At 39.3% G+C, this 24105-nt stretch overlaps 1 protein-coding gene across 1 annotated transcript in view; it reads left to right on the forward strand.

The window, feature by feature from the left end:
* Nucleotides 1–2973: 2973 nt before the first annotated feature.
* LOC125481146 (C2 domain-containing protein 3-like) overlaps nt 2974–24105 on the forward strand; it is a gene marked incomplete at its 3' end in the record, with an annotated part of 29518 nt that continues 8386 nt past the window's right edge. Inside the window, exons 1-7 of the mRNA XM_048592329.1 lie at nt 2974–3148; nt 4784–5053; nt 11047–11204; nt 13271–13500; nt 16329–16510; nt 19167–19302; nt 22513–22665. Coding sequence (XP_048448286.1) covers nt 3100–3148; nt 4784–5053; nt 11047–11204; nt 13271–13500; nt 16329–16510; nt 19167–19302; nt 22513–22665 — 1178 coding nt within the window. The remainder of the gene's footprint in view (nt 3149–4783; nt 5054–11046; nt 11205–13270; nt 13501–16328; nt 16511–19166; nt 19303–22512; nt 22666–24105) is intronic.

Consider the following 24105-nt stretch of genomic DNA (forward strand, 5'->3'; position numbering starts at 1 on the left):
TCCTGCTCCTCTGATGCTGCTTGGCCTGCTGTGTTCATGCAGCTCTACACCTTGTTATCTCAGATTCTCCAGCATCTGCAGCTCCTACTATCTCAGTTCCTTTGAGTGGCTTTGTTACAGATCTTTCAAATTAAAGGATGGTCAAACATGTGAAAGAAATGTAGTCGCCTAAACACAGCTAATTATTTCTTGGAATTCAGTAGATTATCTACAAATGGAAGTATGCCCACCATCCATGTCTTTCAAAAGTATAATTAATAGATTTATAAAGAGTTTGAATCTTACAAATTGTATATTTTTGGAAATGCAGTGTTACCTTTGATAATCCATTGAAACGACAATTTTCCATTCGCTGGCTTATTGTGCCTGTTTGATTTCTGAAAGTGGTATCCAAAGATTTCATAGAATCCATACAGTATGGAAGCAGGCCATTTGGCCCAGAGTCTATACTGCCCCCTCCAGAGCATCCCACCCAGACCCATCTTGCACCCTAACCCTGTAACCCTGCATTTCCCATGGCGAATCTCACCTAGCCTGCACATCCCTGGACACAATGGCCAGTTCAATTAGTTCCAATCTCCTTCAACAAACACCTTTTCCCAAAACATTTGTCCTCTCGCATTTTAATTTTAATGAATTATGTTTTAATTATTGAACAATGGAATATTCTACTAATAATAACTGTTTGAACTGTTAATCACTGTTGAAAAATATATAAGTATTTCCTTTGATCTTTCGATGAGACTCTTAATTTCATACCCTCCAGTTATTAACTGAGTGTCATGGAGAAATTGTTTTTATTACTTTCGAAACTCTTTATAATTTGTTCCATAGCCTGTTGTTTCTGGACTGCAGTTGTCTTTTGAATCAAATGCCAATGCTGTCAAACCATATGACATGACAGAAGGTAACATAAACAGAATTCTAGATTATCTTTTCATAATAATGGTAAGTATGCTGGCATGGTGGCTCAGTGGTTAGTACTGCTACCTTACAGTGCAAGTGACCTGGGTTCAATTCCACCCTCTGGTGACTGTCCGTGTGGAGTTTGCACATTCTCCCCACATATGTGTTGGTTTCTGCTGAGTGCTCTAGTTTCCTCCTACAAGGTGGCCATTAGAAATGCAGGGTTATGCGGGGAGGTGAGACTGGGTGGGATGCTCTTTGGAGAGTTGGTGTGGACTTGTTGGGCCAAATGGCCTGTTTTCACTCTGTATGGATTCTACTCTACTTTGTGTTTTTGAGAAATAATTCACATCAAAAGAAAGGATTGTGCTGATCTAGATGTTCTCATAGTCCTGCATGAATTTCCCAGTAGGGCTTTATAATTCAGTTTGAATTTCTCTGTGTTCAGTGGTATACCACAGGGCTCAGTGCTTGGTCCCTTGCTGATTGTTGTGTACATTAATGATCTCAACATGAATGTAGGAGGTATGATCAGTAGGTTTGCAGATACCATGAGAATTGGTAGTGTAAATAGCAAGGAGGAAAGCCTTATAGTACAGGACAGTAATAGCTGAGCTGGAGAGATTGGCTGAATATATATATGGCAAATATAATTCAATCCTGAAAAGTGTGAAGTGATGGATTTTGGCAGGATATCAAGGCAAGAGGGTACACATTGAATAGTAGCATCCTATGAAGTAGAGGATCAGAGGGATCTTGGTGTACATTACCATAGATCCTTGAATGTAGCAGGATAGGTAGATAAAATGGTTAAGAAGCATGTGGGATACTTTTGATAGGCTACACTAAGGGAAGGATTTGACTGCATCAAAGATTGACCAAGATGTTGCCTGGACTAGAGCAATTCAGCTATGAAGAGAGGGTAGAGAGACTGAGGTTGTTTTCCTGAGAAGGCTGAAGGGGGATCTGATTGAGATGTGCAAAGTTCTGAAGGGCTTGGAGCGGATAGATATAGAGAAACATTTCTCCTTAGTGAAGTTATCAATAATCAGGGGCACAGTTTTAAAGCAAGGAACAGAAGGCTTAGAGGGAGTTTGAGGGAAAAAGAATCATCCAGAGTTTTGTGGTTATTTAGAACTCGTTGTCTGAAAGGGTGATTGAGGCAGGAACCTCAGGACGTTTAAGAACGATTTAGATTAGCACTTGAAAATCCTTAGCATAGAAGGTTATGGACCAAGTACTGGAAAATGAGATCAGAATACATAGAGGAGTAAATTACTGCAGATGCTGGAATCTGAACCGAACAAAAAAAAAATGCTGGAAATCACAGCAGGTCAGGCAGCAATCTAACGTTTCGAGATAGCACCGTGTGGACCTTGAAGAACACCGCAGGCCAGGCAGAATCAGGGGAGCAGGAAAATTGACGTTTCGGTTCGGGATCCTTCTCTTGAAAGGGCGACTTCCCTGATTCTGCCTAGCCTGCTGTGTTCCTCCAGCTCCACACTGTGTTATCTCTGACTCCAGCATCTACAGTTCTTGCTATCTCTGAGTAAGCTAACGTTTCGAGTCTAGATAACTCTTCATCACAGCTGATGGACGTTTGATGACAGGTGTGGGCACGATGGGGGCAAAAGGCCTCTTTCCGCGCTGTAACAACTCTGACTCTGCTCCATAATTCATCGCACCCCAGAGCATTTTCTCCCAAAATGTTGCTCAAATCATTTCAGTCTGGCTTCTGCTCTTTTTTAAAAAGAAAATACAAAACATTCATCAGGTAAGACAAGCCTAGAGGGGCACAGTCTGGCTTCTATGCTGTTCTCAGTGTTAGGGATACCCCAGCAAAAATGACTGAATGAGATCCTCCTCATACTCCTGCTCCACATGAATCTTGTTTTCCGGTATCCCATAGCGGTGCGCGTCCCTAGTCATTCGCCATCGCCGCGCAGTCCTTCATGGGCGGTGGATTTGAAAGTCGGAGTTCGTTACTAAGGCAGCGGTCTTTGTAAACAAAGGGACTGAACCAATCGCGTCTGCCTTCGCGCTGTTGGTCCTCCTGTATCCCAGAGTGCCACGCTGGTCATCTTACCGCTGGCGCTGGTGCTAGGAGCGGGATTGAATCGAACGGAGTGGTTTGTGGTGGGAAGCGGTTCCAGTTACTGTAAATACCATGTGTAGGAAAGTACCGGGAAAACAATGAAAACCAAAAAAACTAAAGCGGTGAAACTCGGAAAGAAAAGCAAAGGTAAAAAGGGCGCGTTTCCCCTCCTGTTTGAAATAGTGAAATTTGTCCGTTGTTTGTTTAGGCCGCCTTGTTAACAAATGGACATCAATAAAGATGTGGAAATTACCTCAGGCGCAACTGAAATCCTGAACTGTAGATCTGAAAACATGTGACGTGACACTTAGGTTCGTTCTTTGAAATAAAAATAGAAAATGCTGGTCCAAAAATACAGTGATAATTGTTGACTGTTTAACTCTGCTGATGCTGCGGGATCAATTGCGCTTTTCCGTTTTTATTTATGGTTTCCGTCTAGCACAGTACTTTGCATTCATTAGCTTAGTTTATCAGTTATGGTTTACTAATCCCAGGCTGTCACCTCCATTCGAACTGCTGCATCCTGAAGCACATAACTTCAGTCTGATTGACACCTTTTCGTGAGAGCACCACAAAATGATCAATTTGAGTGTAACTTCAGAGATTTCCGATATATATCGGTAACATTGGGAGGAGATCATTTGGGACATAAGGTTTGCGTCAGCTTCGAAGAACTATCTCGTTAATTTCTCTCCCTACCTCTTGCCGCATAACCCTTTCCCCCCATCTTTAAGTATTTATTTAATTATTTGAACGCCATTCTTGAATGTCAGTCACCCTTCAAGCAGTGCACTCAGAAGCTAAATAGTTGCTCCGTAAGCAAGTTTTCCCTTAGGTCATCCCTGATTCTTTTACCAATCGCATTTATTTTGAAATGGTCAACTGTCAGCTATTAGAAACAGTTTCTTCGGCTGTATCAACATCCTTCATGATTTTAAGCTCTATCACACCTCCTCCTGGCCTTTTCTGCTGGAAGGAGAGGAACCCAATTTCTTCAGTTTCTTCATGTAGCTAATCTATCATTCCTGAAACTATTTTAATTAACAACTTCTGGAGGATTTCTAAACCAGTGATGCTGTTCCCTAGAGCTGCACAACACTGTGGCTGAGATTGAACTGGTGTGCTACACAGCAAAGCTTCCTTTTTGCTATGCTCTATTGGAAATACTTTTTGAATTTCCTATGTGAATCTGTGTTGCCATCTTCAAAATTTTGTGTGTCAACAATTAGGCTTCTCTGTTGTTATATCCTGTAAATTTGTGCCATTTAGCAAACATTGTCTCTCTCTATGTGTATCAAAAAGAGAAAACTTATTAAATTTTATTTAAAACTTGTTGAATCTTGGTTGGTACTGCATCATACCCAAAGTGATGAGCAGAAAGGTGGAAAAATAGCCCTTCTTTGAAGACTTAAGCATTTCTTTAGTATTATGTCAAGGTCGATTATACCATTGTTTTAATGTTATATGATCCTCTCCTCAAACACCTCCAACCACAATGGCAGGTTTGCAACAATCAGTATTCTGTGACATTTAGCTCAGAACACCTTCAATAACTAAAACTTCAAGTTTGGAAAGCTAAGACTTATTCTTGTATTATTGTTTTTCTGTTGGATATGTTTAAGTTGCGGACTAAGTTAAGGAATATTAAGCATTTAAATTTTTATTTGCATATTCAACATATAGGTGATGTTTAGATTCCAGGTAGTAACAGTATAAATTGTTTTAAATAATCATGATCCTTAAAGTAATTGTAATTTTACTTTTGTTTGTTTCACGTTACAGGAATTAGTGATGTCTTGCCATCTACTAGTCTGCCACCACTTGTTGAAGGCCAGGTTCAATATTTTCTAAGGGTAACAGTTAGTAAAATCTTGTGGATCATTCCCAGGCCTCCAGCCGCCCCACTTGTTAGACTGCACTGGTGGGGTGAAACCTCCTGTGGTACCCTGTTTCGACCTGGAGATGTTTCACATGCTGAACGGAAATCTTTGAAAACGACTGCACGATATGCTGTTCGTTGTGGATTAAAACAATTCACCTCTTATCTCACAGGTTGGTTGCATTGATCATACTTCAGACTTGAGTTTTCATTAATATTTGTCATTGTTAGGATCTGCAATGAGATTGCCAAATTTATGTCAATCTGGTTAAGGGCCAGTGATATTTCTGTAAAATAGTCAAAGTCTTAAACCCCCCAGGCACTCATTAACAGAGTAAAGCCACAAGATTCCATGGGTTTGAACAAACAAGAATAAATTTTGCTATATTAAGTTAGAACAGTAAAACAAATAAACAACTTATACCATAACAATCGGAATTACCATGAAGTAAGCATGGATAACTGTATTGCAACAACCCAGAAATATAGCTGTTATAAAGTGGAGGTCAACTGCCCTCAGATAACTAAACTGAAACACCCAGGGAGGCTCGCCTCATCTTGCCCTATAATCTGTTAAGGGAAGTGTGAAACGTAGTTTCACCTGCCTGTCACCCTCAAGCTGTTATAAAGGAGTGGTTAAATGAAATGATCTCCTTTCACTCACTCTATAATCAGCAAGTAACAGCTTATTTATCTAACTCTAACAGTGAACAAATTAACTGAACCATTAACAAAACAAACGATTCCCCCTTAACTACTAACTATTCCCGAGTAAAACAAAATTCAAATGGTATGCTGTTCTAATAAATACAAGTCCCACTTATATAAACCAAAATAATTTAAAAAAAACTTAGTCTTTTGAAATTATAGCTGGATATACCTTCCGGAATGTTCTATGCTTTCTCCGCTGATCTTCAGGTGGGAAAGCCTTTCTCCATCAAATTCTTGTGTCAGGAATATTAGCTACGAGTGCCACTGCACCTTCAGTTAAATGGTGGTTACTTTGAGAGCTTAGAGAATTCTGTGAGAACTAGTGGTTTTTCTCTTTAGAGCTGGATGTTAACTCTATCAGATGGCAATTGCTCTCACACCAATTGTGAAATGCCCTCCTTTATACCCTTGAAGACATATCAATTTCCTACAATATGATTGGACCTATAGACCACTACACACTGCAGCACAGCTGCTCTGCAGAAGGAAGAAGAAGAACTCCTCTACAAGGTCTTGACCAGGAATGGTTACCCCCACAGCTTCATCCACGGATGCCTAACCAACAGACAACACACAACCAGGACACACCAAAACCCAAAACAATAACCACCAAAGCATATATAAAAACACTTCAGAACTGACAGCTAGACTACTCAGACCGCTAGGAATCCTGACAGCACAGAAACCGGCAGCCACACTTAGACTGCAACTGACCAGGGTTAAAGACCCAATAGATACCATCGATAGGACGAATGTCGTTTACAAGATACCATGTGGAGACTGCACAGAACACTACATAGGACAAACAGGCAGACAACTAGCAACCTGCATCCACGAACACCAGCTAGCAACTAAACGACACGACCAGATGACCTTGGTTTCAATACGCATAGATGAGAAAAACCACACTTTCAACTGGGACAACACCACTGTCATAGGACAAGCCGAACAGAGGACAGCCAGGGAATTCTTGGAGGCTTGGCATTCATCCGCAGACTGTATCAACAAACACTGAATTAGACCCAATATACCAACCCTTACAACACCCAACTGGAACCGGCACCTGCCGGAAGCAGCAAAAACCAGACCATATAAATTCGAACCAGCACAAGACAACAGCACTTCACAGGAGGCTCCACAGCACCAAGGATGTCACCGAGTAAGGGGACGAAACATCTGCTATCAAACCTCCCAGCTGGGTAAACACACCAACATCTACACCAGCGCCCGAGCTACAAATCTTCACTCAACCCTGATTGGTCCTGTGTTGCCAAAACCACCAGATTTAAATTTAATCGGTTTATAAGTCTCTAAGTGCCTGGTTTAAATTAGTTGGCTGATAATTAAGCAGGTTGCCTTGCTAACAAAACAAAACTGCAGCCTAAATTGCCATCCGTACAGACTTTGATACAAATGTTTCAATTTCAGGAGCTCTCTGTGAACCTGCAACCCACAAGCTGTCCGCAGACATTGTTTTGTAATCTCTAAGCACAGAAAAAACACATCATCTTTTAAAGGGACCACACACTGTTACCCCCTATCAAATTCTAACGTCCTGCCTTCCAATCCACAAATACTCTACCCAACTTTGCAACAATAGCAAATATGGTCAAGACAGTACCCACAATTGTCTCCAATCTACTTCTCCTCTCGACCCCACCCCTTTGACATGAATGTCTCTGAGCAATCCCAATTTAGTAAATCTTTATGCAGAGTTTCAATTTTTCACTTTGAAGACCTGGTTTCAGAACACCCTCAAACATGGCTCCATGAGGAGCTGCCTGAATGACTCCTTGTCCTAGTTGCTCACCTTCCTTTCTTGGGACTGTGTCCCCTCTGGATTCTTGAGGCTGCACTCCAGTATATACACTGACACAATTTAAGCTGTTCAGCAGACTGAAATTTTAGCTTTTCAACTGGTACTGACCTGGCTTCCTTCAATATCCAGTATTCATCAGCCGCACCAAGCAACTACCAAGCCAAAACAAATAATGAAGATTTCTGATGAAGACTCACCAAACTCAAAACATTAACTCAGCTTTCTTCCCACAAATACTGCCAGACTTGCTGAGTTTCACCAGCAATTTCTGCTTTTGTTTCCGATCTCTGTCATCCGCAGTTCTTTGCTTTATTAAATATTAAGCTGATGTGGACTTCTTTCACCCCCAACTCTTGGTTACACTGAAATACTAATGGCTCACATGTTTCCTCTGAGTCCCCATGGCTCCACATAACTCCCAGAACTTCTGAGCCCAAACTGCTCAAAGCCTGCTACAGCAGCACCCTTCTTTCATTTGGAGCCTCTTCTCCCTGCTGCTGATGACCTTTGTCATTAACCTGTCAGGTAGTTTATCTTTCTTGGCCATCCTAGATCTGGTTTTCACAGCACCCCTAATCCCATGGTCTCTTTTTCATGCTCACAATTCTCCAGGTACACCCTTGGTGAATCCAATAGCTGGGCCCTTTGAATGTTGGAAGAAATGCACAGTGTGGGCAGCCTGTCTTGTTGCTGCTCTGAGCATGCGCGTAACACTGAGTCTCACTGGGGCCTGAAACTAGGGAAATTTGGGTTTTGTGACACCCTGCAGGACCTTGACTGTTATAATAAGAGCAATATGTGTATTCCCTGCCAAATGAAAATAATGTGCAGTCAAATGAGGGGGGGCTGTGACAGTGGTAATGCCACTGGGGCTAGTAACCTCAGAACCCAGCATTTGTTCTTGGGAGGTGGGTTTGAATGAAAAATGAAATTTGAATTTAATAAAAATCTGAAATTAAAAGCTAGCCAAATGGAGATCATGGAACTGTCATTGTTGTATGAGCCCATCTGATTCATTAATGTTCTTTAGAGAAGGGAACCTGCCATCCTTGCTTGTTCTAGCCTGCAAGTGACTTCAGACCCACTGTAATGTGCTCGAAATGCCCTCTGAAATGGCTTATCAAGCTACACTAGTTCAAGGGTAATTAGGGATGGGCAATAAATCTTGGCTCAGCTGGTTTTTCCCACATTATGAAAGGATTTTAAAGAAAGTTTAAGGAACAAATAAAATTGAATTATACACCAGATCAAATTATGGTAACAGTTGTATTTAAATGTCAGGACACAAATTAGGAAGGAAGCCAAACAGAACTTTCACGCAAAGGATAACTGAATTGTGAAACCAAGCCATTGAGGTAGACAGAAGAAATGGGTTGAAAAAATAATTTAATGAATTTCTGGGGAGAGAAAGAATTGAAACAAATGAAGACCATTTAATGAGTGGACTTGATCTGTAATAAAGAGGTAGATTTGTTTGAGCCAAAAGCTCGCTTTCTATTCTTAAAATGTGTTATGTTCTAATTGAATCTGCGGTGATTAATTAAGACCTTCAGACTGTTGCAGCATTTTAGCAAAGACCTCTCAATATCTTGCTTAGAAATTACAGCACAAAACTGTTCCTCAGGCACACCATGTCTTTCTCACAATAATGGACAAGAAGTCTACTGCATGCCTTATTTGGACAGAACTAACAAGAGTCATAACATGCCCAGCTTTATAAGCTTTTTACATGCTCTTAGAAGCCTAATGTCTACTTTGGTTTTGTGGTGCAATATTAGTATGCCCTGAGGTTATCTAATTGCATTCAGGGAACCAATTCTATAAATCACGTGCAAAGAGAGTTAAATTTCTTGCCTTTAAAACATGGTCCTGATCACTGCTGGCTTTGAGTACCCTGTCCTGCAAGCACAGACCTGGTCTCTGATCTCTCAATGGTCATGTCTCCAGGCTACCCAACTCCATCCTCCATTTAATCCCTCCTTTCCCTTCCTTCCCCAAATCTAAAACCTGTGCTCCTTAGTGCTGCAACAACGTTAACAGTGGCCTGATTTTTGTTTCACCCTTCCAGCTCTTCTATTGCAATAATATTCTCATGGGAATGAGTTTAAGACCCGGTATCGGACACTTGGCTCACTCTATTCCGGTGCAAAATTGGATGCACCCACCCATTGCAGGCACTACACTTTAGATAATGACAATTACATTTTGATTATATTTGACTTCAAAATCTTAAAGTACAAGTGAAGTGTCTTTGACCAATATTTGAAAGTCTGTGGTTGTTTGCATTATGACATGAAGATTCCATGTTTATTGGATAAATGATTACATCCAAAGTAGTACAAGCTTCCCTTTTGATAACGTATTATTTTTAAAGAACAAGGAAGATTAATAAGCTTCTTTTGTGATTAAAGAATTAAGGTGACCCAGCAATTATATGGAAAGATAATTTGTTCGGAAAGACACAAGCATATAAATCATTTCATTTGTAAGATTTATAGAGATCAATAGACAGCTTCTGCACAGTTCAAATTCTGATATCATAGACTAAAGAAAATGCAGAACCTGTTTATTACCAACAATGCTAAGGCAAAGACTTTGCATTTTAGTAAGACTTAGTAAGTAATTACATTTACAGCATAGTTATGTATCAATACTCCTGAATTCTGCTCAATTGAATTGTAAATCACTTGTACTAAAATTAACTTGAAATAAATTATGAATCAGAGATATTGTTACATCTTATTTAGAATTGACTGATATGAAAAATCAAATTTTCTGTTAAGTTAGCTTTTAAAAATGCTTTAAAGTTTCATTTCCGGTCACTTAGGTAAGAATGATGTATTCTGTAAGCTGATTAATTATTTTTGAAATAGACACAAAGATGGAAATTATAGTCAATAATATCTCAATGCAGCTTGCATGTCATAATTTTAACATGCTAATTCAGTAATATTTTATCCTGTGTAATCACTTGTATGAATGCCTGTAACCCTAGTTTATTGAATCTGTAGAATCCCTACAGTATGAAAATAGGCCATTTGGCCCCACAAGTCCACACCGGCTCTCTGAAGAGCATCCCACACAGACTCACCTACCCTATCCCTGTAACCTTGCATTTCCCATGGCTAATCCATCTAGCCTACATATCCTAGGACACTGTTGGGCAATTTAGCATGGCCAATCCACCTAACCTGTACATCTTTGGGTGCTCCGGTTTCCTCCCACAGTCCAGAGAAAACCCATGCAGGCACGTGGAGAATGTGCAAACTCCACACAGACAGTAGTCCAAAGGTGGAATTGAACCTGGGTTCCTGGCTGAGTGAGGCAGCAGTGCTAACTACTGAGCCACTGTGCTGCCCTGGCAGTCCTTCATTTCTCCTGGCAAAGCCTCACAGTTCAGCTGATTCTTTAATAGGGTCCTGTAATAGGAAGCTTAATTTTTCTCCCACTTATCAGCATCCTATAACTTACATGCCCTTTTAAACAAAATAATGACATCACTTAAAGATTTAATGATGGAAAATGTCTTATTTTTTTCAGGTATCTTTGAGTTATTTTTCCAGTAGAAATGCTGCTGTATGCTTGTATTGTATTTACTTGCTTTTTTTTTTAAAACTGTCCTTTTTAATTTGGTAGATATGGGAATATTGGTATTGGAGGTGATGGAAAAACCTGACCATCTTCCTATTGGCCGAGTTGAAATTAATGGAATACCACAGCTTTCAACAACCCATGGGATTAGTGGGTTCTTCAAAATGCTTTCACCCACCTCTGAGAAACTTGGAGAAGTACAGGTTAGAAATATTATGTTCGCTGGTATTTTTATGTTAAATGTGATCTGATCAAATTTTATCTTTTGGGGCTTGGGTAGAGTAGGCCTAAATGAATCATGTCGTCAGGTAATTTTATTTGTTTAAAAATGTTTATAAACCAATGTAGCAATTCATAAGGTGTGAAATTGAATTGTATTTTGCAGAGTTTTTCTGCTGTTTGTCTCTTTTACATGAAGAGATACGAATTTTAGCCTTGTAACTATAAGGGTGTGCGGTATTGTGTTTTGGTTTCAATCATTCTCCTCTGAGAGATATGTCTCTGGATCCAGGCTGTGCAGCATGGAGTTTCAGCACATACTGGAGGCTGACAGTTCAGTAGTACTTGTTCAGTGCTGCATAGTGGGAGCTTTTGTCTAAGATGAAATATGAAAGCAAGTCAGATTCTGTCTGTTGATAAATGTGTGGCACTTTGAACAGGCAGTTCTGGTTCCCGTCCAATTTTCATCCCTCAGTCAACATTACCAGAAACAAATTAATGTGTCCATTTTCACCTCTGAATGTGGACTGGTTGCAGCTTTTGCCTCCAGAACAACAGCAACTGCACTTCAAAAAAATGTTGAGTTCATACAAAGTACTTCAAAAAGATGATTTGGGTGAGTTATGTGAAAGAAGGCTGTGGGTGTGGGACAAAGGCAAATCATTAAAAATTCTTACATTTGCATTACATTTGATTAAAGAAAACAACCTTTTGTTGTTAAAATGAAATATTACCATTAGTGGCTTTATTAGCTCACCATCTTGAAGTATGCAGTTCAGTTCTCCATGTTTCCTCTATGCTGTGTATAATTTACCTTGGTTTATATTAGTATTTTAAAGGGATAGTATTTTCTTTGGAAAGAAGGGATAACAATAAAGAGTATCTGTACATCTTTAGGTACTCTGATATTAACGATATTTAGTGACCAGGCTTGGAAAATGGAACTGATTGTTTTAATTCCACCTATATAGAATATTTACAATGTTGAACTGTAAATTGGAATACTTACGTTTGAATCTAAGTACAGGTTGCAGTTTCATTGCAAATTATCTGAATAAAATTAAAATTCTACCACTGCCTCCTTCACTTGGCCATTCCCCATTTCACTGTCATTCAGCATTACTGTTGTACAGTTGTGGAGCAGAATTGTTATCCACTGTGACCTCATCAGCTTACTCATCCCTCTGAATACTATCATAGAGCCGTAGAGTCATAGATTCATACAGCATGGAAACAGACCCTTTGGTCCAACCAGTCCATGCCGAACATAATCCCGAAGTAAACTAGTCCCATCTGCCTACTACTAGTCCATATCTCTCCAAACCTTTCCTATTCACTTACTTAGTTAAATGTCATTTAAACATTGTAATTATACCCACACCCACCACCCTCTCGTGTCTTTTTTAAATCTGTCTCCTCTCACCTTAAAAATGTGCCCCCTATTCTTGAAATCCCCGATCCTAGGAAAAAGACAACTGCCATGCTATTTATACCTGTCATTATTTTATAAATTTCTATAAGGTCATGATGAAGGCAGGGAACAAAAGGATACAAGAGATCATTGACAGTCTCTTAAGCAGCAATTACTTGCTAATAACTTGTTCAGTTTAGACCCTGAGAGCATCACTTGGCTCCAGACCTCATTACAACCTTGGTCCAAAGATGGACAAAGGAGCTGAATTCCTTTTAGGATTGCTGTTACTAAGCAATGTACATTAATTTGTTTCGAAGGTAGTTATAATACAAGAAAAACTATTCAGGTTTTGCAGTGTGTCATGTAAACTCATAATTATTGGAATGTGGTATCAAACATAAAAACATAAAATGTGATTAGTGCTGAGTATGATTCACAGATTTGTTTATAGGTATAATAGAAGGAACTACTTCAGCCGGTCATTGGAGAAGTATGATCTATTAAGTTTGTGCAGTACTAGATGATATGCCTTAATTTCATTCATCTTAAAATGTTTAACACAATGTGCCAACAAATTGTGTTGCACTATTCTTGCTGATTATTCAAATTAACCTCTGTAATTGCTATAAATTTTAGGTGTCACTTGCTCTGGAACCTCTGTCAGACATTTGCGACAGCAGCAGCAGTTCTGTGCCAAACACAGACACGAGTATGGATGGTGCAGTTTCTGTCCAAAGCTCTGCGGTATTGCATAGTTCAAAGGCAGGATCTTTTGAAAATCTCGTTGAACTTCCTCCTCACAAATCATCCATAACTGTTGCAAGTAGAAAAGAGTTGCTGCAAAGTAGCACCTGTAATACCCCAAGGTAAATGGCAGTTAAATAAATTTTGATCCTGTGTTGTCAAATATATTTGCCAGTGGTCTCGTTGGGTGGATGAAATGCCCTCCCAAATTCCAAATTTGGTGGTAGTGGGGGAATTTAATCAGGCAGGTTAATGACTGGTGGAGAATCCAGTGCCTTCCTGGCTTTGCCCTTATTAAGGATAGAACATGAAGGCTCATTTCAGGCTATTCCAAGATATGCAAGTGGACAATTCAGAGGGATATTCAAAAGCTTCATCAGAGGATAATTGGAGGGTTTTACAGAGGAACAGGGGTGGCAAAACCGAAGGGCTTAGGAAAGACAACTGAAGGAACACTTACAATGTTGTGGCAAAAGGAGATGTAGAAATGTTCAGAAAGTTTAAAATGATAGGGTGGGACTGAACTATGATGAGATTACAGAGAAAGGAATTTTAACTTGATAATCTGGAAGTCCATATGGATCAGGCAAAGCTGAGGTTAGTGAGCAGAACTTGATGAGCAATAAGGAGTTTTGGATGAGTGGTAGATGTCAGTAGGAATCATCAAAAAGGATTCAATGGATCACCACTGGGCTTTAAGCACATAGTCAGGGATCTAAGACCTGAATTGACCTACTTGTCTTGATCTTGCTAATGACCTGTCGCAGTTGAATCTAGGCCACTTCTAGAATACTGTGTGCCATTCTGGTCTCCCTGCTATAGGAAGGATGTTGTGAAACTTGAAAGGGTTTGGAAAAGATTTACAAGAATTTTGCCACAGTTGGAGGGCTTGAGTTATAGGGAGAGGCTGAATAGGCGGGTGGTATTTTCCCTGGAGCATCGGAGGCTGAGGGGTGACCTTATAGGAGTTTATAAAATCATGAGGGGCATGGATAGGGTAAATAGACAAGATCTTTTCCCCAGGGTGGGGGAGTCCCAAACTAGAGAGCATAAGTTTAAGGTGAGAGGGCAAAGATTTAAAAGGGACCTAACGGGCAACTTTTTCACACAGAGGGTGGTGTGTGTATGGAATGAGCTGCCAGAGGAGGTGGTTGAGGCTGGTACAATTACAGCATTTAATAGCCATCTGGATGGGTTAATGAATAGGAGGGGTTAGAGGGATATGGGCTAAATGCTGGCAAATGCGACTAGACTTATTTAGGATATCTGGTTGTCATGGATGGGTTGGACCGAAGAGTCTGTTTCCATGCTGTACGTCACTATAACTGTATGACTCTAAGTGATCACTGAAAAGTCGTTGTGGAAATCAAATCCTATATTTATTCATATTAAAAATCATTCTCTGCACAGGTCACTTCCTGTTTCTAGGGCTTAGTTTTTAGTAGTGCTTTATTTCTAGTTTCCTTGCTTTCTTAGCCTTTAGAAGAGTGAGTGGTAATCTTTTGTAATATGTAAGATCATACAGGGCCTGGATAGCATGGATACCTGGGGAATGTTTCTTCTTGTGGGGGAGACTGGGGGCATAGCTTAAGAATAAGAAGCCTATGTGTCAGTAGTGTGAAGAGTAGAATTTTTTTTATCTCAGAGTGTCATTAGAGTGTAGAAATTGCTTCCCTAGAAGGTAGTGTAGTCTGGGTCTTTAAGCTAAGTTTGATAGATTTTTGATAGAAAAGGGAGTCTAGGATTATGGGTGCAAACAGGAAAATGGAGGTGAAACCACAACTAGAAGAACCATGAGCTCATTGAATGATAAAGCTGCTTCCAAAGGGCCATACGGCCTACTCCTGCTTCAAGGCCTAATGTTTCTCTTCTGCTAATATATCCCAAGCTTTGAACGTTTTCCATTTCTGATTGCAACCAATATTTTCTGTCAGTAACTTTCCATCATATTTAAAGCAAGGCCTTTATACATGATGAAACTGGCAACTGTTCTGCTTCTTGAATCTTGTAAGTCTATCGGTCATCTTCTTAAACAAGACTGACTGTGGTCTCCCTCCATTTGGTGGCATGAGAATTTGCCAGTTATTATCCCCCTAAGATGGCTTCTAGATCCCCCCAGATCACAGCACACCCTGCGTCTGCCTTTACTATTCTCTACTCTATGACCATTTCTGACTCAGGGGTCTTCTACTATACTCCCAGCTGCTGGTGGACCTCAATGCTTCTGGGTCTGGTTTTACTTTGTGAACTTGTCAACCAACCTCAGTCATAAAGCTGTTTACACTGTTTAGTGTATCACTAATGCATATAGACCATAACATCACAGTTTGAGTTCTCAAAATCTGTTGGGATAGATGATTTCAATCAGGACAAAATTAGGGGTGTGTTGTGATGCCCAAGATCGCCAAGATTTGGGCGGAATATGTACATGAAAGTCAAACAAAAACTATGAGTTGTACAGAAAGCAAGGATGGTAGAATCTGGTTGAAACAGGGAAAGAGAAAAATAGTCAGTGAACATATGAAATAGGAGCAAGAGTGGGCAATTGAACCCCTCAAAGCTGCCCTGCCATTCAACAAGATTAAGGCTAATCTGACCCAGGGCCTCAACTGCTCTTTTGTGCCAGCTTAGCTCCCTGATGTTTCAAAAACCTATCTACCCCTCTTTAAATTGAAACATCTAAAAGCTTCAAATGGAGAAATTGGAAGATGTAGAAACATGATGTTAGAGTTTAGGAAAGAAACTAACAGCTTACAGGAAGGGCAAAATAAATTTTGTTTGTGGGAGATAAATTGTTCATCACAGTGCAATTTCTTTATTAAACAGGAATAAGTAAAATTACAAACTGTATTTCTAGAATGCAATTAATTTGAATTATCCAAACCTATTAGAAAGAGATTAATTTTCAATGACAAAAATATATAATTTTCTATTTGTGTTTTCTTTTTAGAGGAAGAGACCATGTGTATTTCCAGGAAAATGCCAAAATTACTCAGACTGTTTCATCTGAAAATAAGCAGTCCCTGAGTTCAGCCTCTATTGCTCCTGCTGAGGCATTTGAGGCTGGTAACAAGCAGACTGCAGCACGAGTATTGCTAACAGATAACCAATCCTCCAAAAACCTTATTTCAGGTATGTAGGTAACTTAGCAGCACTCTAAAGAAAAAGCAGAGCATGCTACAAATACTCAGCATGCCAGAGATAGTTAATGATTCGGATTTAAATCAATGGTAGAGGTTTGAGATTGTTGCAGGCAGTCTGTCCCCTTTGTATTTATCCCAGCAAATAGGATGGCATCAGCCTGCCCACCAGCCAGCAGATTAGTGAGGAGCCTCATTCCACCGGTCATGGGAGAAGCCCATGACAAGCAGCCAACAGAGGAGGTTTCTTTGTGCAGTATATTGGCAGGCATGAGGTGTGGGAGCCCTCCTGGCCTGGCCATTTGGGTTCATCGGAGTGTGTGTATTCTCTCCTGAACTGTCCCCCACAAGGGTTCTCTCCCATCCTGCAACCTTCAGCCCCTGACTCCCTCATAAGAACCTGCCAACTTGACATTTTGTGAGCCTCCAAAAACATCACTAAATCATCCAGCATTTCTGGCTGGCAGCTCTGCAAGGCTGCCATGTTCCCTTTAGCAGACTCACCTGACATTTTTAGCGTGGTTGTGGAATTGGGCACACTGTATAATTCAGCCCATTCTTTCAGGTCTGCAACCCTTTCACTACTGAAAAGCCATAGATCTGAACTGTTAATTCTGTTTCCCTCCACGGAGTGGGCCAGATCTGCTGAGTATTTCCAGCGTTTTGTTTACTGCAAATTTGAAGCACCTGCAGTATTTTGCAAAGAATTACTTAGCTTGGGATATTTGAATCTAGAGATGCTGAAGAACCTGGGATTGATTGCTTCAAAGGAGAATATTCAGGGAAGATATTATTTTTAAGAAGAACAGGATTCTTAATGGCACAGATAAATTGTGAAAACTCTAGAACACAGGGCTGGAACATTCGGCAGGGTTTGCATTTTTGTGTTTTTATTATGATAGTCGATATTTTCTTGATCATTTCAGCTTCTCATTAACCAATATTTCATTTACTCCCATGTAATGATGTGATATTCAGTGCAAAATTGCCATATATAGTAGGTATATTATATTTTTGAAATTGCTGCTGAATGATGCCCCAGACCAATTATCTTGCCCTGATAATGATGTACAGAACTGCCCTATCTATAAACCTGTTTGTTTCATCAGTCAGGATGAAATATTAGTTGAATTTTAATACCTGTGTTGGTCCAGGATTTTCTGAACTCGCTGTATTCCCTGTTAGACTACTTCTCTCACTTGCAGCCCAAAAATCATTTGCAACTCCAATTGCTGGAAGCTTAAATTGATAATGATGTAGTAAGGGCATATGGTTCTCTGTAACTTTTGGTGAGCAGTGGGACTAATAATCTATCACCTTAATGTGAATTAGAATAAAGAAACGAGAACAACAGTGGAAGCAATAAGAGCATGTCCAGGTCATATCAAATGCAGAAAGTGAATTCTGGGGAAGAAAGAAAATGAGAGGATACAAGGGCTAATAAGTTTTTAATTTTGTTTTTCTTGTAAACCTCCAACAACAACTCATGAGCATCCAATTTCAATTGTTCCTTTTCTGGGCTAGCTAAGTTGTGACATTTCAGGGACATGAGTTTCATGAATAAAAAGGTGTTCATGCCATTGAGTACCAACTAATTTTCTGTGGCTAGTTTAATTGCTAATTAATGTGCAATTTCAGCAAATTTGTGATACTCCTGTTTGGATGACAGCAAAACATTTTTATTGGTGAAGAATGGAGTGGTATAAATCATCCAGCAATTTGTGGTGATGCAGACCTCATGGCACAAATTGCTCGATTCCATTATTAAACATCATTATTTTTCCAGAAAATTCTGGCCAGTTATCTGAGTTACCAGCAGATGGCACCAAACACCGCTTGTTAGTGTAAGGTAACAGAATTTGGCCACTGTCATTTTTTTGAAGAAATTGTAATTTCCTCTGCATTCTTTTTATACAGCTAATAAGTGTTGCAATATGTTAATATATCACTCTTTCTGCCTCTACCCCATTCCTCTTTATTTTGACCTCTTTCTTCAATTTTTTTATTCACTTGGACTCATGTCTGTCCCTAGTTGCCCTTGGGATGGTGATGGTGAGCGGTCTTCTGAACTGCTGAAGACCATTTGCTGTAGGTAGGCCCATAAGGCTGTTGAGGTGGGAATTCGAGGATTTTGACCAACGACTCCTCTAAATTGACCCTTTCTTGCAATTAAGATATTTTGACAAGACTGCTTTCCTTGCCAAAGTTATTTACCCGGCCCAGGCCCATTTCTCGGATAACTAACTGTCTGATAACTAACTAACCCTCCAATAAACATTTTGTCTCTTCTGCAGCAAAATGTGCAAACCCATATGTAAAAGCACTGTGCATGGTTCTGATTGCCATATTACGCAGGAGAAAATACAATTAAAATTTATAAGAATAAACCTAGCATTACTGAGTGTGTACAAATCAGGAAAGTCTGAACATCCTAGGGCTCTCAAACACACCCATCCTTGACTGCTGTGCCTTCACTTATTGAGGTTCCTCTACTCCTTAATATCATGTGTAAAACCCATGTCTTTGACTAATGACCTTGAGATTTCTTTTATATTACATCTTTAATATAAAATTCACATGGTTGTTCTAGGAGAAGTGAATCATTGTAACTGTTTAAAGTGTTGTTCATTGGGCATTCTTGTTTCTAGTTCTATTGGACCGAGGCAGCAAACTACGAAATGCGATGGTGGTTTCTGCTATGCAAACTGTTCCTGACAGTGTATCTGCATTGGTGGACATTCCTTATGTGGATCCGTATCAGGACGTTAGCAAGCCAATATCGAAGTAAGCTTGATTAGACTGTTTCAAGTATTGTTTTTGTGCCTTTTAAAAATTGTAATTATTACGAATTCAATCTGATAGCTAAACAAAAGAATTGTAGGAACCTTTTAAGAACTTTAGGAGTTATTGAAGTCAAAGGAAAAACAACATGATTTGACAATACAACAAGCTCATCCATCATGTTTTTGAAGTGTGGAATTTACAGTTGGTTTCACACTGTATCATAGGATCAAATAGATGCAATATGTAAGCATTGACTCATTTCTCCCCTGTCTGGATGGCATTAGCACTCTGGCACTTCAACCCAGTGGCTGTTATTCATGTTTCATTAGGACATTTAGTTTGAGATGTGTCGCAGCTAAACTGTGCCATCATTGTTTTTAAACTGTGCACCGTAATTGGAGTTATTACATGATGTCCAAGAGTGGTAAATTAGCTGGAACCAGGTGAAGCCAGAACTTCTAGGCAGGTAGATTTAATTTACATATCTGCTGAGAGTGCTAATCTCCATTAGGTCAGTGTATAATACTACAATATCAATATCCTGCATTAAGGAGGAAAACTACCTGCTCAGTTGCCTTTCTGTTATCACCAGAAAGGAACTCTTCTTGGATACAGAGACAGGCCCAGGATCAAATAATTTGTCAGCTTTTGCCCTCTAAACTTACTTGTGCAGCATAACTGTTTGGCCAACTAGTCAGAAAATTGCTGGCCTCCTTGGAAATTACGTAAAGAATTTATATGAACTGGATTTGAATAATTTTGAATGTGTTCCGAAAGCACTTTTAAATAGCAAAAGTCAGCACTGGCTGTTGAGAAAGGGACAAAAATGGGGGTGGAGTTTGAGAAAATAAACAACCAATACACTGAGAATGAATAATTGATAATGGGTCATAATTTGTCAAGGTGCATCTGAGACATGTACTCTTAGTTAGATTTCTTTTTAATTTACATGGCAAGTTACTGAAAATGCAAGGTGATAATCTCTCTGAGGGAAACTGGGCTGTAGGACTTGAGTGAGCAGGGCAAGAAATAGTTCATTCCCTTAAACAACCAGTGTAAAACATTGCAAAATCAACTGCACAAATTAGGTGAATGGATTGCCAGATTATGCACAGAAATAGAGTAGAAGAATAGAATGGAATATTCTTTATTATCACGCGTACTTAAGTACGGAAGTACAGGAGTAAGTGAAAAGTTTACAATGTCGCCCCATTTCATGCCACCAGTGAAAGAAAACAAATTGGATTAGGAAAGCTAGAAAAACAGAGACAGAAAGGAAAAATAACTTATTTAAAAATTGTATATTACAACAACTAAAACTTGAAGGAACGAGTCTGTACATTTATGATATTTATTTTCAGGGCCAGAGAGGTTAACTGTAAGAATGTATTACAGCATAAATAAGGATACTTAGACTAAAATGGATGAGTCTTTATTCATTTTTACTACGTGAGTGCAGCGCTTCACAGAATTCAAACCATTTCAGTGTTGAGGCAGGCAATGAGATTTTTTCATAAAATTAATGCTGAAGCACTACAGTTCAAACAGCCGTTTATGGAGTTTTAAATTTTAACTACCCTTACTTAAAATTGTGAGACAGTTTGTACAAAGAGAACAGTATCAACTTAGTGATAGCAAGAACTGCAGATGCTGGAGTCAGAGACAACACAGTATGGAGCTGGAGGAACACAGCAGGCCAGGCAGAATCAGAGGAGCAGGAAAGTTGACATTTCAGGCTCAATTTTAATTGTATTTTTGAATTTAAACAATAGAGATTTTAAAAAATGGACTTTAGAAAAGGAGAATTACCATATGCTGGAATGTACAACAGGTCTATCGGTTTGATAGAAACAATGGGTTAAAATTGTCATGTGAGATCTGTACTTCATGTATTCTCTTTGCAACTGCTAATAGACCTGTCCTTAAATGTCTATTTAAACTGAATATACTGCAGATCAGTGCAAACATAAGAATGAAACAACAGGTATGTTAACTGATGTGCAATCTAGTCTATAATGAAAGATAGATGAAAATTGAGATGATTTCTTATTGTGTCTTTTAAAATAAAATCCAAATCCGATTACGCTAAATTCAATTATCTGTTTATAGCATGTGAGACCTCAGTAGGCAGTTACACATCCAGGCAGACAGGGAAGAGGAATGGTGCCATAGTGCATATTTAGCAGTTATTCCACTGCACTATGAATCATTTGCTTTCATCCAGTTTTGAATGGGATTGTACATGCTAAATTTCAATAAATTTGAATCTTCTGCTTGTAACTTTCTTAGACACCACGTTTATTCTATCTTTAATTTGATGTTTATTCTGTTTCATTAGTTTTGAATAGAACATTATGAATATTGAAAAAAATGCCGGTAGAAAGCAATATCACAATGCAAATTGTTTAAAGTGAAGTTGAGATTACAGAACTGTTCAATGGTTGGTGATACTAAGATGCAATGTGTTACTGATTTATTGTCCAAGGTCAACTGCAGATGATAACTCAAAAAACAATCTGTAATTGCATCATAATTATTAATCCTGGTTTAGCCGTGACCTTGTGTAAGAACTGCATTGAAGTATCTTGAATATCTCTCATGATACCTACCACAGCTTAAAGAAGAGCCAGTTTAACCTGAAATCAAACCCCTTATCAAAACTTGGGGTGATACACTGAGCTGTAAAGTTACCTGGTGTTTAGATGCCAGTTACAAGCTGCTCAACTTTACTCTTGCAATTTATGATATTATTTGAATCCTCAATGAGATTACCACTGTATATTCTTTACTATCTCTTTGTAATCAACTTCCTACATTTTGGTTTATAAAAAAACTGGAAATCATAAAAACGAATTATTTCCATTCCAGAACATCGCAGAAATATCAAAACCAACTTATTTTAATGGGCTACTTTTTTGTTCCAATCTGAAGTTGCCAACTTATTTAGAGAAGAATCTACCCAGACAGCAAACTGATGTGCTAAATTTATGTATTGATGGACCTGTCAATTGTTTTTTATTTGTGAATTGTTCACTCAGGCACATAGTATTGCTATGGACATATTCTCCTAATTAATTTCTAACTTTTAGTCATTCTATTTTATGTTTAAAAACTTTTGGAATTACATATTTATGCATTGGTAATAATATAGTTTCTGCTACAATAAATAATAATTTTATCAATTCTTTCCCTTCATCATCCCTTTGTCAGAAAAGCGTCTCCTTCAGGAAAATTGCTTGACAACTTACCAGTATCTGAAGCTACTTCCATAACCAAAGCTTCTTTATTGCCTTCCCCTGAGCACCCATTAAAAGAAGTCCATCCAAACACAGACGCCACAGCTATCAAGTTACTCCTCGGGAGGTAAATTCAGGGAGTGCTTTCCGTTTTAATTTGCTTTGTATTTCACATGTTCCTTGGTTTCCGTCAGCCAGCATAGTATGTGTAGTGCTGGCGGAAGGGCTTATCTGTTGAAGACCTGTTCATTGGACCTGTTCAGTATGTCACATATTACTGATTTGAACTGGGCCTAAGTAGAGATGAAACTCAGACATTCAATTTGGTATTTGATATTGGTCAGAATTAGCAAGTCAGTGCAGTTGTTGAGGGGTGAAACAATTTCACCAAGATGTGAGAAAGAACTTAATGAGTCTCTTGGGAACAAGTTGGCAGGTGACCTGGGGAGTAAAATTGAAGACAACAGTAGTGATATGCTTGTTGTCTTACTGACGCCATTTGATCAGTGGCAGGGATGATGGGAGTTGGCATCCTCTCACAGAGGCCAATTGAGACCCTGACTTGGGCCACTTGAGGGCCTATTCCTCACCTCTGGTGTCCTAAGAAGAATGCCCTGTTGGTAGCCACTCCCATAACCTCAGTCCCAGATACATTGCTGGTGCTGAAGAGCTGTGAGCTGGCAGCTTTAGGAGGCAGTTTTTCTCCCCATGTTCCAATGGCAGGCTCGAGAGCAGGTCAATAGCTTCGGAATCCAGCCAATGCTCCCCAAAAGAGCCCTGATATCCCTTGCATTTCAGTCCATCAGGGCTAATTCTATTGGTAACATTAAATGGAAACAAGATACACAGAGAATTGTGAGGGCCACAGTTAAAAATGAAGAGTTAAGTGCGATTATGGAAAACGTAAGAGATGTCAGTTGGTTTTGGAGAGCATGTGCATGTGAATGGACAATGTGTTGTTAATATGATTGGTAAGCTACAGCTGCAAATCATAACCATGTTCAAATATGATGTAGTATAAATAACTGAAACTTGCCTCATAAAATGGTAGGATTAGATGCTTTATATTCTGGGTACAAGATATTCATGAAAGAAAAAGAGGAGTAGTAGTTCTAGTGAAGTAAAATGTTGAAGTGCTAGGAAAAGAAAATGCCTTTGAGGAGTTAAAGACAGATTCTACTTGGAGATAAGAAACAATAAAGTGATGTCAACACAAGGGAAGTGGCTCACTCTTGAGTAGCCTGAGAGTATTTATTTAAGCATTAAATATTGGGCGGAGAAATGGCAGATGGAGTTCAATCCAGGCAAATGCGAGGTGATGCATTTTGGAAGATTCAATTCAAGAGCAAACTATACGGTAAATGGAAAAGCCCTGGGGAAAATTGATGCACAGAGAGATCTGGGCGTTCAGGTCCATTGTACCCTGAAGGTGGCAACGCAGGTCGATAGAGTGGTCAAGAAGGCATACAGCATGCTTTTATTCATCGGACGGAGTATTGGGTACAAGAATTGGCAGGTCATGTTGCAGGTGTATAGGACTTTGGTTCGACCACATTTGGAATACTGC

The sequence above is a fragment of the Rhincodon typus genome, unplaced genomic scaffold (assembly GCF_021869965.1).
Source record: "Rhincodon typus isolate 14 unplaced genomic scaffold, sRhiTyp1.1 hic_rhity00001016, whole genome shotgun sequence".
In the NCBI taxonomy this organism is placed as follows: domain Eukaryota; kingdom Metazoa; phylum Chordata; class Chondrichthyes; order Orectolobiformes; family Rhincodontidae; genus Rhincodon; species Rhincodon typus.